Source organism: Podarcis vaucheri (genome assembly GCF_965113315.1).
Source record: "Podarcis vaucheri genome assembly, chromosome: 15".
Lineage (NCBI taxonomy): Eukaryota > Metazoa > Chordata > Lepidosauria > Squamata > Lacertidae > Podarcis > Podarcis vaucheri.
Window position 1 is genome coordinate 44,289,254 of NC_138753.1, and position 16,762 is coordinate 44,306,015.

At 42.1% G+C, this 16,762-nt stretch overlaps 1 protein-coding gene across 4 annotated transcripts in view; it reads left to right on the top strand.

The window, feature by feature from the left end:
• The window catches only part of PEBP4 (phosphatidylethanolamine binding protein 4), a gene marked incomplete at its 5' end in the record, with an annotated part of 268,449 nt that overhangs the window by 220,452 nt on the left and 31,235 nt on the right, over positions 1-16,762 (top strand). For all 4 annotated transcript variants that reach the window (XM_082200676.1, XM_082200674.1, XM_082200675.1 and 1 more), the window contains 2 exons: positions 8,570-8,615; positions 14,017-14,133. In XM_082200676.1, the coding sequence (XP_082056802.1) occupies positions 8,570-8,615; positions 14,017-14,133 (163 nt within the window). The remainder of the gene's footprint in view (positions 1-8,569; positions 8,616-14,016; positions 14,134-16,762) is intronic.

Consider the following 16,762-nt stretch of genomic DNA (forward strand, 5'->3'; position numbering starts at 1 on the left):
ATCTAATATCAGTATTTTTTAATACTAGCCATTCCTTGATCCAAGAAATGCATGCGGCTTCATAATACAACTCAAGATTTGGCAGTGCAAAGCCTCCTCTTTCTCTACTGTCTGTCAAAAGTTTATAACTTATTGTTGGCCTCTTGCCCTGCCAAATGAATCTTGTTATATCTTTCTGCCAGGTCTTAAAATGTCTTGCACTGTCCACTACTGGGATGGCTTAGAATAAGAAAAGTATTTTAGGCAACACATTCATTTTTACTGTGGAGAGCCTACCCCAAAATGATAATCTTAACCTGTCCCATATTTCCAAGTTTCTTTTTATCTCTTACCCACCGCTGTCCCTCAGTGGGCTCAAACCACCAACCTTCTGCTTAACAGCCAAACACACTGACTCAAATAGCAGCCATGCTAAGCCTGCCATCATTTTCTGAAATTCTATTCTTACACAGATTTTGGAGAAAGGGTAATTCACTGCAGGTTAATTCCATCTGGCCATTAATCCAACACTTACTGCGCAACACTTTTCACAGGGGAAACAAATGCCAATTCTGATTTCCACCAGCAATATCTTCACAAGGCAAATCCACTTACCAGTACTTAGTTTAATTGTCAATGACCATTCATTCTGGAGTGGGCCTTAGATAAGCAACATCTGTGTTGGCTATTCAGGGAGCAGAGTACCACAAGATTTCTATGGTTTTAAGCTTTAGTTAAGCCTAGCCAACTCTCCCAATAGATTTGTACCACTATGGATGCAAACTATGCATGAGCTAGGAGTTATAATTCCTAAGACTTCTGACTTCTAAAGCATGTCAAAATCTTATACACACACTTACCTGGAAGTAAATCCCATTAAACTCAGTTGGGCATACTTCTGAGTAGACAGGATTGCACTGCAAGTCTTCTCTTTCTTAGCAATATATGTAGAGTAAGAAGAACATAGTGCTCATCTTTTGCTGTGCACTATGTACAGCCAGATTTGAGGGGAATAAAACCCATGTTTTTGTTTTGTTTTGTGTTTTGTTTTGGAGGTTTCATCAGTGCTTTTTTCCTTTAAAAATGTTTAAGGGTACTCTCATTTCGACTCAAGAAAATCATCATTTTATAGTTCAAATCAGGAAAAACAAACAAACAAATAAATACCAATCACTGTGCTAGATTCCAACTCCTACTTCACACATTAAACACCCGCTTCCATCTGAGACTCAGGAAACACTGTGACAGCAAATGAGGCCGCCATCGGGGGTAGCAACAGAACTGACGATTCACCTTGCTAAAGAAGAAACTAAAAAAATTATTTTTTTTAGTTTCTTCTCCCGTTAGATTCACAAAATGTTTAGGGGTATGCATACCCCTGCGACCCCTCAGAAAAAAGCACTTGCTTTCATAATCCAAATCTTCAAATACCCAGATTTCCAAAAGTGCTGTGCTTTCAGAACAGCCACGTGTGTTACGCTGAGTAAGTAAGTAAAGAGAGATTCAGAACAACAGGACAGGACAGAATTGGTGTACAACACCAGCAGATTAGAAAAGTGGTAATTTATTCCCTTTGCACATCTTTTGCACTACAGATGGCAGGTGTCCTTTATTTTAAAACACGTACTTTATTTCAAAGGCTGTTTCACAAAACACAAGGCAACAAAATTCCCCTTATTCGATGAAAAGCTAAAAGGGTTTGGGTTTTTCAATTCAAAAAGCTTTGGGTGTGTGGTAGAGGGAAATAAAATTATCTCCTCACAGAACACTGAGGATCATTGAGATAATGTATGTGAAGCGCTTTGAGCATGGTGAAGCTTTGTATAAATGCTTAGGTATTGCTGCAGTAGAGTTCAATAAAAAGGTTAGACAAATTCATTATATGCGTCAAATAGCTGTTGCTATTAACAAAATGCTTGGGACATACTTCCTGAGCTGAGACTCCAATACTTTGGCCACCTCATGAGAAGAGAAGACTCCCTGGAAAAGACCCTGATGTTGGGAAAGATGGAGGGCCCAAGGAGAAGGGGACGACAGAGAATGAGATGGTTGGACGGTGTTCTCGAAGCTACGGACATGAGTCTGACCAAGCTGCGGGAGGCAGAGGAAGACAGGAGTGCCTGGTGTGCTCTGGTCCAGGGGGTCATGAAGAGTCAGACACGACTAAATGACTAAACAACAATAACAACGTGTTATTATCTATGCACTATTTAGTTATTAGAATATGTCTGTTCTGCCATTCTTACACAAAAGAAATCCAAGGTTAATTAGGATAAACAATCAGGATATAAAAGATTGTACAAATAGATTTTTTTAAAAAAATCTAATAACAAGAAACAAAACTTTAAAACAAGAGTAATGCTCTTGCTACGTAAAACTAGTAGTAGAGACATTATTCTAAGATAGCTGACTACTGGAACAATATTGTTTGCTTTGTGCGGTTTTTCTGAGACATCAATCCAATATATCTTTTTCAAAATAAATAATCTGTTCCCTACAATCTGAATTAAACCAGGCACGGACATCAAGACCGTCAGGTACCTTCCAGCCAATTAGACTCAATGCTTTTATTTCCATTTTGGGTCCATGTGCCACAAGCATGAATTCGAGTAGTAGACTGTGGTACCCTCAGGGAATACCTAGTATATTTACCTTTGGGGGGAAATTAAATGACTTACTTTTGTATTTAGGGGTTCTGTTTATTGTTGTACTGAGGTGTTAATCAGCACATTCAAGGAAACAGCAGAAGCCAGCAACTCCCATGCCAAAGGCAGAAGCAAACACCAGGAAGCTACCGTATTTTTTGCACCATAACACTCACTTTTTTCCTCCTAGAAAGTAAGGGGAAATGTCTGTGCGTGTTATGGAGGGAATGCCTACGGATGGCAGGGGGATCTGCTGCAGTCATGAGCGGAGGATCCATGGTTCCCCTTCCTTCCCTCCTCCGTGGTTACAAAGCATGGATCCACATGGATCCTCAGGATTTTTGCATTGGGCTACTCCAAACTGTCAGATCACATGTCTGTGGCCACAGCATGAACCACAAAAATCATATATCCACTATTTCGTTTAGATTTTTTTTCTTGTTTTCCTTCTCTAAAAACTACGTGCGTGTTATGGTCTGGTGTGTGTTATAGAGCGAAAAATACGGTATTTTCAAAGGAGGCGGGTTCTGCCTGACTCCATCTTCCACCAGCCCATGAGCTTGGCAGGCAAAGGAAAGTGATTTATTCCTCCTGATAAATGGGAAAAAGTGGATGAAAAGATTAAATCATCTCTCCTTGCACTCACAGAAATGTGCTGCTGACCCCATGCTCTGGCAGGGTCAGGAGGAGTCAGCAATGAGGGGCTAGAAAGCTTCGCAGTGGGCGGGCAGTTTGCAGTCGGTAATTGAAGTGGAATGAGGAAATGCTCTGTGCCATTGCTGGGACCCCGTCTGTCCAGAAGATTGTTGCTGGTCCCTTTAGTTTCCTTGCTGGGTGGGAGAGGGAGGCATCCTCGATTCTTAGTGACTTACTATTCAAACAAGGACCATTAAGCTAATAAAAAAGTCAAAAGGCTTCTGGTTACTGATATGATTCCCAGTTATGAATTGGGGTCATGGAAGTTTGCCAAAAAGTGAAGGGAAGAGCAGTAGCTAAGTGGTGGAGCACATGGCTTTGCATGCAAAAAGAATGCAGGTTCAATCTCCAAATAAGGAGCCCAACTAGACATGACACTATTCACACAATTAACAGCTGTGTGAATCCTCTGGACTGGGGTCAGGATTAGGAGCACAACAGGAGGCAAACAGTTAAGTTCCCCCATTTCTCCCCTCTGCTAAAGATAGAATGCAGACTGTGGAGGTGGGGAGCCCCCCCCCCCATTTACTTTGGTGGGTGGTATCCATGCAATTGGTGATTTCATGAATGGTGTCATATCTATGATGGGCCTTTGGACCCCTGTCTTAAACAGGAGTCTAGTGTAGACAGCACTAAGGTAGATAAACCAATGGATGTCATGGCTAAAAGTCCAATGTAGTAACCACCACATCATGCTTTGCTAGTTCAGTAATCTATTTTTGTCACCTGATACTAATAAAGTGGGAATTCTGTTATTGTGCTGCTGATCTTTAATCTATTTTGACTGTTCTTTGTGCTATGGCATGGGACTCTGAGGGTGTGGCTGTAAGGGCTCCTGCATTTCATAAATTACCACTACAGCACTGGCTATTGGATCAAGATGCCTTTGGCCTGATCCAGCAGGGCTTTACTTAAATTAGAATCATAGAATCATAGAGTTGGAAGAGACCACAAGGGCCATCGAGTCCAACCCCCTGCCAAGCAGGAAACACCATCAGAGCACTCCTGACATATGGTTGTCAAGCCTCTGCTTAAAGACCTCCAAAGTAGGAGACTCCACCACACTCCTTGGCAGCAAATTCCACTGTCAAACAGCTCTTACTGTCAGGAAGTTCTTCCTCATGTTTAGGTGGAATCTTCTTTCTTGTAGTTTGGATCCATTGCTCCGTGTCCGCTTCTCTGGAGCAGCAGAAAACAACCTTTCTCCCTCCTCTATGTGACATCCTTTTATATATTTGAACATGGCTATCATATCACCCCTTAACCTCCTCTTCTCCAGGCTAAACATGCCCAGCTCCCTTAGCCGTTCCTCATAAGGCATCGTTTCCAGGTCTTTGACCATTTTGGTTGCCCTCCTCTAGACACGTTCCAGTTTGTCAGTGTCCTTCTTGAACTGTGGTGCCCAGAACTGGACACAGTACTCCAGGTGAGGTCTGACCAGAGCAGAATACAGTGGCACTATTACTTCCCTTGATCTAGATGCTATACTCCTATTGATGCAGCCCAGAATTGCATTGGCTTTTTTAGCTGCCGCGTCACACTGTTGGCTCATGTCAAGTTTGTGGTCAACCAAGACTCCTAGATCCTTTTCACATGTACTGCTCTCAAGCCAGGTGTCACCCATCTTGTATTTGTGCCTCTCACTTTTTTTTTTTTTTTTTTGCCCAAGTGCAATACTTTACATTTCTCCCTGTTAAAATTCATCTTGTTTGTTTTGGCCCAGTTCTCTAATTCTTAACCTCCACCTGCAGGCCATAACATAGTATTTGAATTGACCTGGCAAATATGTCTCAACTTCTACAAGATGTGATAGAATTGATTCCCAGAAAGGAGAACCAAATCACAGAGAGGCTAGAGTCATCTATACAGGGGCTATAGAGTCATCTTGTAGAAGTTGAAAAGTTATTACTAGCCATCATAGAGCACAATATGCCATCTCTACGTGTGTTACTATTACACTGAATTTTACACAGTCTGAACTGTGAGGAAAAAGTGAAGCTGAACAGGGAAATACAGTATAAGAGGAGGATGTCTTGTTCATGGTGTTGTGCAGATTCCCAGTAAAAATTGAGTGAACAAAGTGTTGCTATTCCACAATAAATGCCCAGTTCATGATGGGGGGGGGGGGACTTAATTCCATTTTTTTTGGAACCCAACATTCTCAGTTATTTCAAACAGTAATCAATATGCATCTTCAAATGCTAACAACTGCTGTACTTGGAGCAGGTCAGACCTGAAATGTATTAGTGGTTCAGAGGTGTGTGGGTATGACTGCATTAACAGGGGATGTTGCAAAGCAGAATTGAGTGGGAGGGGGAAATAAGAGTACAGTAGCAACAGATGTGGCAGGAAATTACACAGAAACATTTGGCACACAATGCATGCAAGCGCTGCTTTGTATTACTGCCTTATTCCTTATTGTATTACTACCTTGTTCCTTATGTCTCATTACTGTTAGCTTCCTTAACCTATTTCTGTACTTACTTGCTACCTAATTATTCAACAGCAGTTAAATTATTATTAAACAGCTGCTGATTTATTTAAAAAAATATTATTTTTTAGATTACCCTATAGCCTAATCAGGAGATTTTAGAAATGTGTCTATTTGCATTATACTTCATTGTAGTACAGTACATGTTATCACTTGAAATAGTATCAGAAGCTTATGGCTTTGCCTTTCAGAACATCTAGGTCTGTACCACAATCAGTACTACTTTAGGACTGAAAAAATGGAGCAAGTACTTTGTGAGGGAACCAAAACACTGGAAACAGACCAATAATACTTTGGTTCTCTAAATTTTTCATTTTTAGAAAATCTTAAATTCAGTTATCTAATTTCTATACCAATTTGTGATTTGAAAATAACCCTCATTAAAATTCATCAGCATTTTAGTGCAGATTTCTCCCCAAAAACACACCTTTGTACGCAGTTTTCACATTTTTGCAATCAATATCCCCATAGATAATGATTTCTTGTATCTTGTTATTCTGCTTCCGAGTTCCTCAAACTCAGAACTTGAACCATTACCATAACAGGAAAAATTTAAAGCTCTATTGATTAAATCAGTACAGCATTCCAACATGGGTCTGCAGGTTACAAACGGCTAAAGCACAACTAAGCACTGTGATATATGGCCAGGCTTAGCTAAGACCCTGGTTCACCATTTGTCATGTGCCCTATACATGCCAGGCATAGAGTAGGACAGGCATAGATATTCACACAGGTTACATCAGGACTGGGCAAGCAACTGGGTCCTTCTCCTCCATAGAGGCTGGGCAGGCATGGTTTGCTCACATTGGTGCTGTCGCCGCCACCGCCTTGGAGATGGAGATGTAGTCAGCTGGGCTGGAACACTGACAAGATTTATTCCCAGATGCCTTCTCTGAAGGGGAAGGCTCTTCAGTGATAGGGGAAGTGTCAGGGACTGGACAGACAAAGAGGAGTGGTGGAGACAGCCTCCCCAGGAGCCTTCCAGAGAGGAGGAAGGGGCAGATAGTATAGATCTATAGGACTGGTTTGCCACTGGGCATACTGGAGGAGGAGGAGGAGGAGGAGGAGGAGGAGGAGGAGGAGGAAGGAAGGAAGGAAGGAAGGAAGGAAGGAAGGAAGGAAGGAAGGAAGAAGTTGGGAAATAATGGGAGAGGAGGAGCAGGAACCACATAGTATGGACAGGCCAAGCCTGAGCAGCAGTTGAATGACACGCTGTCATTGGAGTTTCCCAGAACCCGTACCCTCCTCCAAAACCAGGCGTTCATTGTAGTTGTAAGCTGCCTTATAATGGATCAGACCATTGCTCTGTCTAGCTCAGTATTGCCTACAGTCTACACTGATGGGCTGTAGTTCTCCAGGGTCTACATAAAGTCTACTTTGACTACACTGTACATTTGACACATCTTGAATTTTCTCTCACATTAACAGCGTTCATATGTGACACACAAAAACATGAGAGATCAAATACACATTTTAGCATCACATATGAAATTCCCCACTGAATTTGCTAGAACTTTGTTGATGAACATATAGAAATATGGAAGTGGGCCTTGCAAGGTTTGCAGGCATTTTGCTCATACTGTACCTGCTGTCTGTGTGCCAGCTGATGTGCTTTCTAAAACTGCAGTGACCTTTTTGCCATTGCAAAGATATTAATTAGCTACTGCCTGAATACCTGTGCACACAATGGTGTCAGGGCTTTAAAAGCAAGCTTTTGTAGCCCTCTTAGTAACCTGTTGCCCAGATAACAGGTCCAGTGTGATCAGTCTGTCAGTTCCTCTGTGGCACAGTGACAGCACAGCCTGTGATTCAGGGGAACTCTACAATGTGTTGGGCTGCCATATACAAGGCTATGACACTTTAAATATAAATTAGCAAGCAAACTACAGCTCCCACCAGTACATTTGCCCTCTCCATCATTTCTGCTTAGATTAGACACAAAACAATGTGTCAAGTGGGTTTTTTTGAGGGGGAAACAAAGTTAAAGAATGCTAAGTAAACTTGAAGAAACTTCTGTTGCAACAACCAGACAAGACTTTGTAGTGAATTATTATATCCTCTGTTTTGTATAAAGCAGCTAAAAATAACATTTATTCTCCTGGTATGAAAGGCTTTTCATCAAAGGTTGTAGCGGTTATTTGCCACAGCTAAAATTTCCAGTTGAAAGTAGTCAGACTGCTGTTCCCTAGTTCTGCAACCCCTCAAGGCTAGGAGTGGAGAGATATAACAGAGATATAACAGGTTAGGAGTGGCAACCATGAAACCTCATTTACAGGGAAGAACTGACCAATGAGGTGGAAGCAATGGGAACCTTGGGAGGAAGCATAGGCACCAACTCCTAGGGGTTCAGCTCCCTTCACACACACCCCAGTAAAATACCATTGCCATTAAAATGGTGTGCATGCATATGGGGCAGGGCTAACACCCCCCACACACACACACACACCAGTATTTAATTCTAGTTGGCATCCCTGGGAGGAAGTGGCCTGCAAACAGTAGGACTGTCCATTTTATTGGTTTTGCTTTCAGCATGTGTCAGGAGATGAGGACCTCTAGCCCAGAGATCAATTTGCTGGCTTTGTACGAGTTATTTTGGCTTCTGGCTGGTGTGCAACACTCCATCTTTGCCAGCTTCTGTACCTGCTTTGTTATGTTTGACTAAACAAGGACTATGCAGAATAATGAAACATAAAGGCTGACTGCTTTGTTTCTTGGTGAGGCACAACACTGAGCTGCAAAATTATTCCTCTCATTTCAGGGTGCTGACCTGAAGAAAGGGAATCCAAAAGGCCGTGTATTAACAGGTAAACAGAAACTGGACACCTCCTACCAAGAGTCTTGACATTGAATGGAAAGCAGACTCTGGATTCTATTTTTGTGTAGGCGTTATGGATTCCCATTCATGTATGTGATCTTGGTTGCTTTTAAGTCAAATAAGGCCACAGCCCTTCTCAGTACAGGAAAATGAATCCCTAGGGCTTTGGATATTGTGACACAGCCACCAGGTCTCTAATCCGTTAAGAAGCAGTCGGGTGGTTTAAAAAATGTATTTCTTTAGTGCTCTTGCTGACTAGAAAGAAGATAGCTCCCTGAAAGCAGATTAATAAATCCAAGGAACATAAGGATCCTTATTCACGAATGAAAAGAATCCAATGGAAACCCACAGAAGGAAGCATTTCACTACCTTGTCTTTTGTTCAGAATCCTTAAAAAAAATTCCAGACAACACAAGACACAAAACCCACAGCACCTCTCTGGATTCCACTTCTTTCCCTAGACTAGTTAATGATCTTAGACCTGGCACCTGTCCTTTTCCCAATCTGCAGCATGACACTTTTAAAATAATATTTTATTAAAATAGTTGGTTGCACTTTGGCCAATCAGGCATAAGTATACATACACTTATGCTAATACAGTGGTACCTGGGTTTAAGAACAGTCCGATTTAAGAACAATTCGGTTTACAAACTCCGCAAAACCGGAAATTTGAGAACTTCACCTCGGTCTAAAAATGGAATCCGAACAGGGGAAGGGCACTGGCGGCAGGAGGCCTCATTAGGGAAAGCGCACCTCAGTTTATGAATGGTTTTGGTTTAAGAACAGACTTCTGGAATGGATTAAGTTCATTAACCGAGGTACCACTGTACCAATATCATAAAGCAAAAGTAAGCATCAAAGTAAGCACATACAGAATACATTATCATGGTAAACTGTTTCATTCTTTATAATAACAGTGTAAGAATGCCATGGCACAGCCCCTATTGGAGGTGTTGTAGTGCCACATTGCAATCCTGGATTTGCATGAAGACAGGCTGCCCAATAGCAGCAGCCATGGCATGGAAACGAGAAGTGTGGAACACTGAAAGGGGAACAGTGGTGGTTTAAAACAGGGGTCGGCAACCTAAGGCCCATGGGCCACAAGCAGCCCATGGGGGTTGTTTAACCAGCCGCCCCCGAACCAAGCCACTCGCTTGACGAGTCCCCGTGCGCTGCGCTAAACTGGTATGGGAACTCGCTTCCGCAGTGCTGAAAATCACACATGCGCAGATGTCAAAAATCATGTCTGTGCAGACGCAGACACCAGAAATTGCGGGCGCACATGCTCAAGCACACACATGCAATCCGGCCCACAGAGGGATCTCCACTGGAGTGAACCAGCCCAGGCAAGGTTAACCTTGCTGACCCCTGGTTTAAAACAAAGGCAGAAGTTTGAATAGAGCAAGGACAAAAGGAACTGAGAGGCAAATGGTGGTTTAAAACAACAGAGGTTTGAGTAAAGTGATATGGATAATTACAGGTGGATACAAATGACTTTCTCCAAGATGGGAACCACTTTGCCCCAGAATTTAAACATTTCCCAGAAACATTTTATTATGGAAGACTACCACCATCACTCACCCCTCTGTGTGCACATACACACCCTGCAAGGCCTTCCACTGCATCTGTGAGGACCACATGGAGTCTGAGATTAATGTGGCTGCCCCTCTAGAAAGTGTCATGTTCCTACCATACACACAGCTCCTCACCCAGGGTATTTTGTATTCCTCCTAAAAGTGATTGTTCTCTTTGCCTTTAAATCCTTCCTCTAACCTCCTATTCCATATGGTCTGAGGCTTATCCCCTTAATCCTTATTTCCAGCTGCAGCTAATGTGCTTTAAGTACATACAACAGCATTTATATCTGCATACCTTCCTAGTCTTGTTTTTCTCTTTGCTGTTTTCCCCAGTGTGTGTGTGCATAGCTATATATATCTTAGACTATTTGGTCCTTTGGAATCTGTTTTGCCTGTGTAACTCTGTAAGATGTCATACATACTGATGGTGCTCTGTACAGTAAGTCATTAATTAATCATTTATCTTTACCTGTTGATCCCACCCCATTCAAGCACCAAAGAAACAGAAGTGGCAAATACAGTATTAACAACGTTACCTCCTTCCAGTGCAGCAGTGCCACCACTAATGCTTAGACACTTTCCTTAAAATAAAAAAAGTTGTTTGTAGGACTATGCACCACCTTCCCCAAAAACACTGCAGCACACATCTTCTTCAAATGCTTTTTTTTAAAAAAAATAATAAAACTGTCAATTGAACTTCTCTACTTTTGATCGCAAGAGAAATTGACCAAAAAAAGACACCAATAAGCAAGCTGAAGGCTCCATTTCTATCATGGTACAGTGACTCAATATATGATTGTTTGCAGGAGGATCATTAGAAAGGGGGATGAGGTTGGGATGTGCTGTGCATCATGATGCAGATATGCCCTTAGGCTGCTATTCTCCTGCACACATTTACCTGGAAGTTAGTCACATTGAACTCAGTGAAACTTACTTCAGAGTAGACATGTATAGGTCTGCAGAATTCTCCCTGCCCTACCCATTGCAGTCTCAGGGCACTCCCTGAGGAGATCTCAGCTGAACAACAAAGCTAAGGAATCCTTGTACACTCAGGCTGGACAGCAGATATTAATCTCTTCTTTATCTAGTACAACAAAATGAAGAGGTGGTAAAAAGTAGTGTGGATAAACCTTTCCATCAGAGATGTATCTTGGGCTGGTAGTTGTACCCTCCCATTTCATCATCTCAGAGATGGTTTTTGTAAATTAAAATACTCTGTAGTGAGAAAACCATGGGTAACATATCTGCTCATATTATTTACTCTATGCCAGCAGTGACAGCCTGTACACTCTCAGCTCTAATCCCTGTTAATAGCAGCAGCAAATCATGCAGAACATTTGAAAAATGTGAACCACCATTTATTTGAGCATTTGTATATGCAATGCTAACAATGGTTTGCACTTAATACAAGTGAAAACCTTACATTAGATAGAATGTTGATTACCTAGATTTTTCTTTCATAGACTACTCTGCATCAACAATATAAGCACATGGCACAAATAGCTTGACCTTGCAGCATCTTCCACCAGCTGGAGGGTTTTCAGGATTGGGCCCAAGCAGGAGTCTTGTTGCCCAAAGAAAACAAAATGGAGAAAGAGCATCAGCTGTGAATTAAATATGTTTTCAATAAATGTGTTCAACCATCTGAGATGCTGTTCAAGGAAGATTCCCACCCCCACCCCACCCAAAAAATCATTATACACTCTGGAGGAATTTTAGCCTCTCTGGTCCGGTCCCTTCACATCACATCTTCTTTTCCTGAATCCAATCTGAAATGCCCTTCAAGCTAAGATTGGGGTTTTAAACCGGTAGCATCTGCATACATAATAGCTCTGCTTGGTATTAGGCTCTTTTTCATGACACAGGGGGAGTGGGGAATTGTCAACTCACTAGGGAGGCACTGAAGGTTGATAGCAAGTGATATCCTGGCTCCATTTAAATCTGAGCTCTCCAGGAATCAAGTGTAGCTTCCATCTGCTGATATAGTACAACCCATGCACTAGACCAGGCATAGGCAAACTCGGCCCTCCAGATGTTTTGAGACTACAATTCCCACCATCCCTGACCACTGGTCTTGTTAGCTAGTGATCATGGGAGTTGTAGGCCAAAAACATCTGGAGGGCTGAGTTTGCCTATGCCTGCACTAGACTCAAACGTATGGAAGTCAAACAGTCTTTCTGCCCTCCTGAGACCACCAAGAAGCCCTCTTCTGATTGTTCGCCCAGGTGGGCACTTAAACTGGACCTCTGAAGCAGATTGTAGGGTATGAGCAGAGGTGATCCTTTAAATATCCCATCCCAAATTTCCCATTTAACGCTTTCAAGATCACCACCAATATTTTCAGTTGGGCTTGGAAACACACGAGTAACCAGTGCAACCGGTATAATATAGGTGTGTTATGTTCTGCCTGCCTGGCACCAACCACTAATCAGGTGGTTGCAACCCAGTTTCCAAAACTATATTTAAAGGCAGACCCACACAGAGTGCACTCTAGCAGTCCAACATGGGGGGGGGGGAGAATGCGACAGAAAGTGCCTAAAGAAAAACCTGAGGGAGAAATAGCTGCTTAGGGGAGGGGCTGCAGAATGTTGAACAACATGATAGATTGTGTGCATGGAGTACTGAGAAGCAGACAGTGACTGGAATGAGTCTAAATGATCCCTTTAGGGAATGCTTTAAGGCTTGGATGTCATCCTTTGGGAGACAGGTTAAGGGAGGTAAAGAGAGGTGGGGTTTGGAGAGAGGAACTGATCTGAGCTCCAGTCGCTGGGAAAAGTAGGTAAGGTTAAAGGGAAGTTTTTCTAAAGGGAAAAAGGCAAGAGCACGCTTGTGAGCACATGGCAAGGAGCCAGGCACCAGAGGAGAGGAGGGAAGTGGGAAGGGTGGGAAAGGTGCTCAGAGCGCACCTATACACACCAGGTGCTCTTCAAGGAGATGTGAGGTTTACACCACAAATCCCCATCTGCTCTCTTAATCAGAACTGCCCATTTAAAAACCATAACAGGGTTGTAATGATGGCTAAATAGGGCCTCTCTGAATAGGAATCAGAGCTTTAGCTGGATAAAATAAAATAATCTAGTCCTAAAGTCTGGTGCAACATTGCAACACAAACAAATTGATATGGAGCAATATAGAGTTAAAAATACAGCCACATGCCTGGGAGGGAAAGGGAAGAAAGAAGGATGTACTCACACATCAATCTTGGTATAGGAATGCGGGAAGGCAGCAATTTCCACTCCAACCTGTGTGCTTCACAATCAGCGCTGTCCCTGTTTAGCTGCAGTTCGGTTTCTTCAATCTACATTATTTGGCTCATTGTCCACTATTTAACATGAGTTATATAACTTAAATAATTATTTAACACACAACTTAGATTCATTTCAATGTAAAGGAAAGTCAAAACAATGTTTAAAAAGTAATTAAGTACATATCTTTTACAGACTTAAACAACAGCAATGTGAGTGAATGTTGATCTTGTTCACTTGACTAACGTCCATTTCTAACCACAGAGTAACACATGAAAAGCAGCAATTTCCATTTCCTTTTACATTTTCAACAGAATTCTCCAGTATCCCTAGCTGAATAACAGGTGAACTTGACCAAGAAATCAAGGGAAATTGCAGATGGGAGGAGACTGGGTATATAGCTCCTGGAATAAGTAAATAAATAGGATGATTTAAAAGCGCAAGAAAGAAACTTTGGCTGATTTCTATTACAAAGAGGCCATATCTTGGATTGTCAAGGGGTGGGTGTCTGTTGTTAAGAGAATAAATACAATGCATCCTTTGAACATCATTGTTTTATACCTCATAGACTACCGAAGACCCACACCACCACCCAACAGTGGTTACCACCGCTACCAGTTCCTCCTCTATGAACAGCCAGGTGACGAAACTATATACCTGAACCCAGAGAAAAGTGCATCTTTAGGTAAGGGATTATGTCACTTTATTCCATAAGCAGAAAAGGACATTTGTTCTTTTAGTACATTGCAAAAATAATGCATCAGTGTATTAATTTTCTCCAGTTTGTATCTCTGTCTCTGTTTTCAGCATGATAAAATGTAATTGTGAATATGTGGAGGTACTTTAGAATGTTTGTAGAGCTAATCAAAAATACCCTAGCAGCGGGCATGGTTGTGTACTATGTAAAGGATGCATTTCATGACAGCATGGGAACCAGCTTTTCCTGTTGTTATCACCAGTCTTAATTCTTTGAATTGACGAGGTAGGAATGACCATGAGATACTCTATCTATCATCTATCTATCTATCTATCTATCTATCTATCTATCTATCTATCTATCTATCTATTTTTAATTTCTTTTATAAATAGCTTCCCATGAAACATCCCAAAGTGATTAGCAATAAAAACATCAATGATTCTCTCTCTGTGTGTGTAATTTCAAATCCGATACAGATATAGACTGCATTAAGAATCTGCACTTAAAAGGTTTGTTGAAAAAGGAAAGTTTTCAAAAGGCATTGAAATGATAATTAAGACAGCACTTGTCTGCTATGTAATGGGATGAAGTTCTGAAGAGTAGGTGCTCTCACAGAAAAGTCCTAATTCCTATGTCATATGGAATGGCCTTACCCTATGGGTAAAAAGTAAAGGACCCCTGGACAGTTAAGTCCAGTCAAAGGCGACTATGGGGTTGCGGCACTCATCTCGCTTTCAGGCCGAGGCAGCTGGTGTTTTTCCACAAACATGTGGCCAGCATGACTAAACCACTTCTGGCGCACTGTGACAGAAGCCAGAGCACATGGAAACGTTGTTTACCTTCCTGCCACAACAGTACCTATTTATCTACTTGCACTTTGATGTGCTTTCGAACTGCTAGGCAGGCAGGAGCTGGGACCAAGCAACGGGAGCTCACCCTGTTGTGGGGATTTGAACCGCCAACCTTCTGATCGGCAAGCCCAAGAGGCTCAGTGGTTTAGACCACAGCGCCACCTGCATCCCTTCCTACCCTATAAAAGGACTGTCACATAGAAGAAGGCAAATCCCTCAATACCAGTTTCTGGGATTTGAGAGTAGAAGATGACTTGCACTCAGGTCCTTACAGAGGGCTTCCCATAGGCATATCATTAGTTACTCCCTGGGGGGGGGGGGAGAGACCAGATCAAATGGTCTTAAGTTAGAGGAGGATAGATTTTGGTTGAATGTTAAGAGTAAGAGTACCTTGTAAATCGAATTGCTTAGAGGAGTGACCATGGGTTAATCTGTGTTGCCCGGTTTAGCTGCATCCAAGATAGCACGGACATGGGGCAAGAGTCTTCTATGTCACCTTGAGCTCCGTGGAAAAAGTCTGTATCTGTATCTACCTACCTATTAATGTGGAATCATAAATGTCACAGACTGATCTCATCACTACAAGAACTGTTGCAACATTTTGACTATAGATCTATCCCAGTTAGAATTCGAAATGGCCGAGGAGGGGAAAACTGGCTACTTTTCAAAAATAATCATCGTGATAATAATTATCTTGCTTTCAAGCCAGTTGATAGAACAGCGCAGCAGAGGGCAAGGCTGCCTTTTTTCTCCTCCTCCAAATCTCTTCTTAGAGTGAGAAATACTTGGAAATAAATTGCAGAGAATGATGTACTTTTGAAATGAGCATGACTATGATCTCCAGTGGGGAGACGTATGAACCTGGGAAAAGCAACAGGAAGCAACTCTAGTGTTGAAAGAGCAGGTCTTTCCTCAAGGATGGAGCTGCAATGCCAGGGGCAGGGGACCTTCTTTGCTGCATTTCCTCTTGGCCAGCCCTCTGGGGTTGCACAGTCTTTAAACAATGCTTATCAATAGCACCTCTGCTGACCTTCATCACAGAAGGCCAAGACAAAAGTGCAAGTGGCTGGAGTGGATGTGGTCACTATTACAAATGAATGCATGCTAGGGGTGGGGAGAGATTTAGTTCAGTTCACATTGAAAGGTGAACCTAACTAATTCACACTTTCTAAAACAATATGCAAGTCAAATCACAGCTGTCTTCAAAATTTGCATTTCTCTGAATTTTGTACTGCAGTTCTCCACCCAAGCAATGTGTACAAAAATGCATGTACTAGGGTAAAACATGCATTAAATTGCATTTATTTATTCATTTTATTTCTTACATTTATGTACCGCCTTTCTCCCCAAAGAGCTCAAGGTTCTTCCCTCCCCGTTTACCCTCACAGCCACCTGGTGAGGTGGGTTGTTAGTGACATAGCATTCAAAAATTAGGGGAAATTGCATACAAAATTATGTACATTAGGAGAAATTAACACTAAAACACTCATAAATTGTTGTGAGAGCTTTTGTTTTTTAATGCAAACTGGTTGAAAATGTAGAGAGCTGAACAAGAGTGGGAAAATGAGAAACAAAATTTGACAGCCCTGCCCATCCCTACACACAGCAAACACACCTATAACCTGCACAATCCTCAACTTTTTGCTGATCAGTGAGGGGGGAGACGAGAGCAATAATCAAAAGTGGGTGTTTAAACTCCCCTCTTGGATTCCTCTTTCCACTCAGCTGACACAAGTGAGCCCAGGACAAAGAAGGAGCTGCTCCTT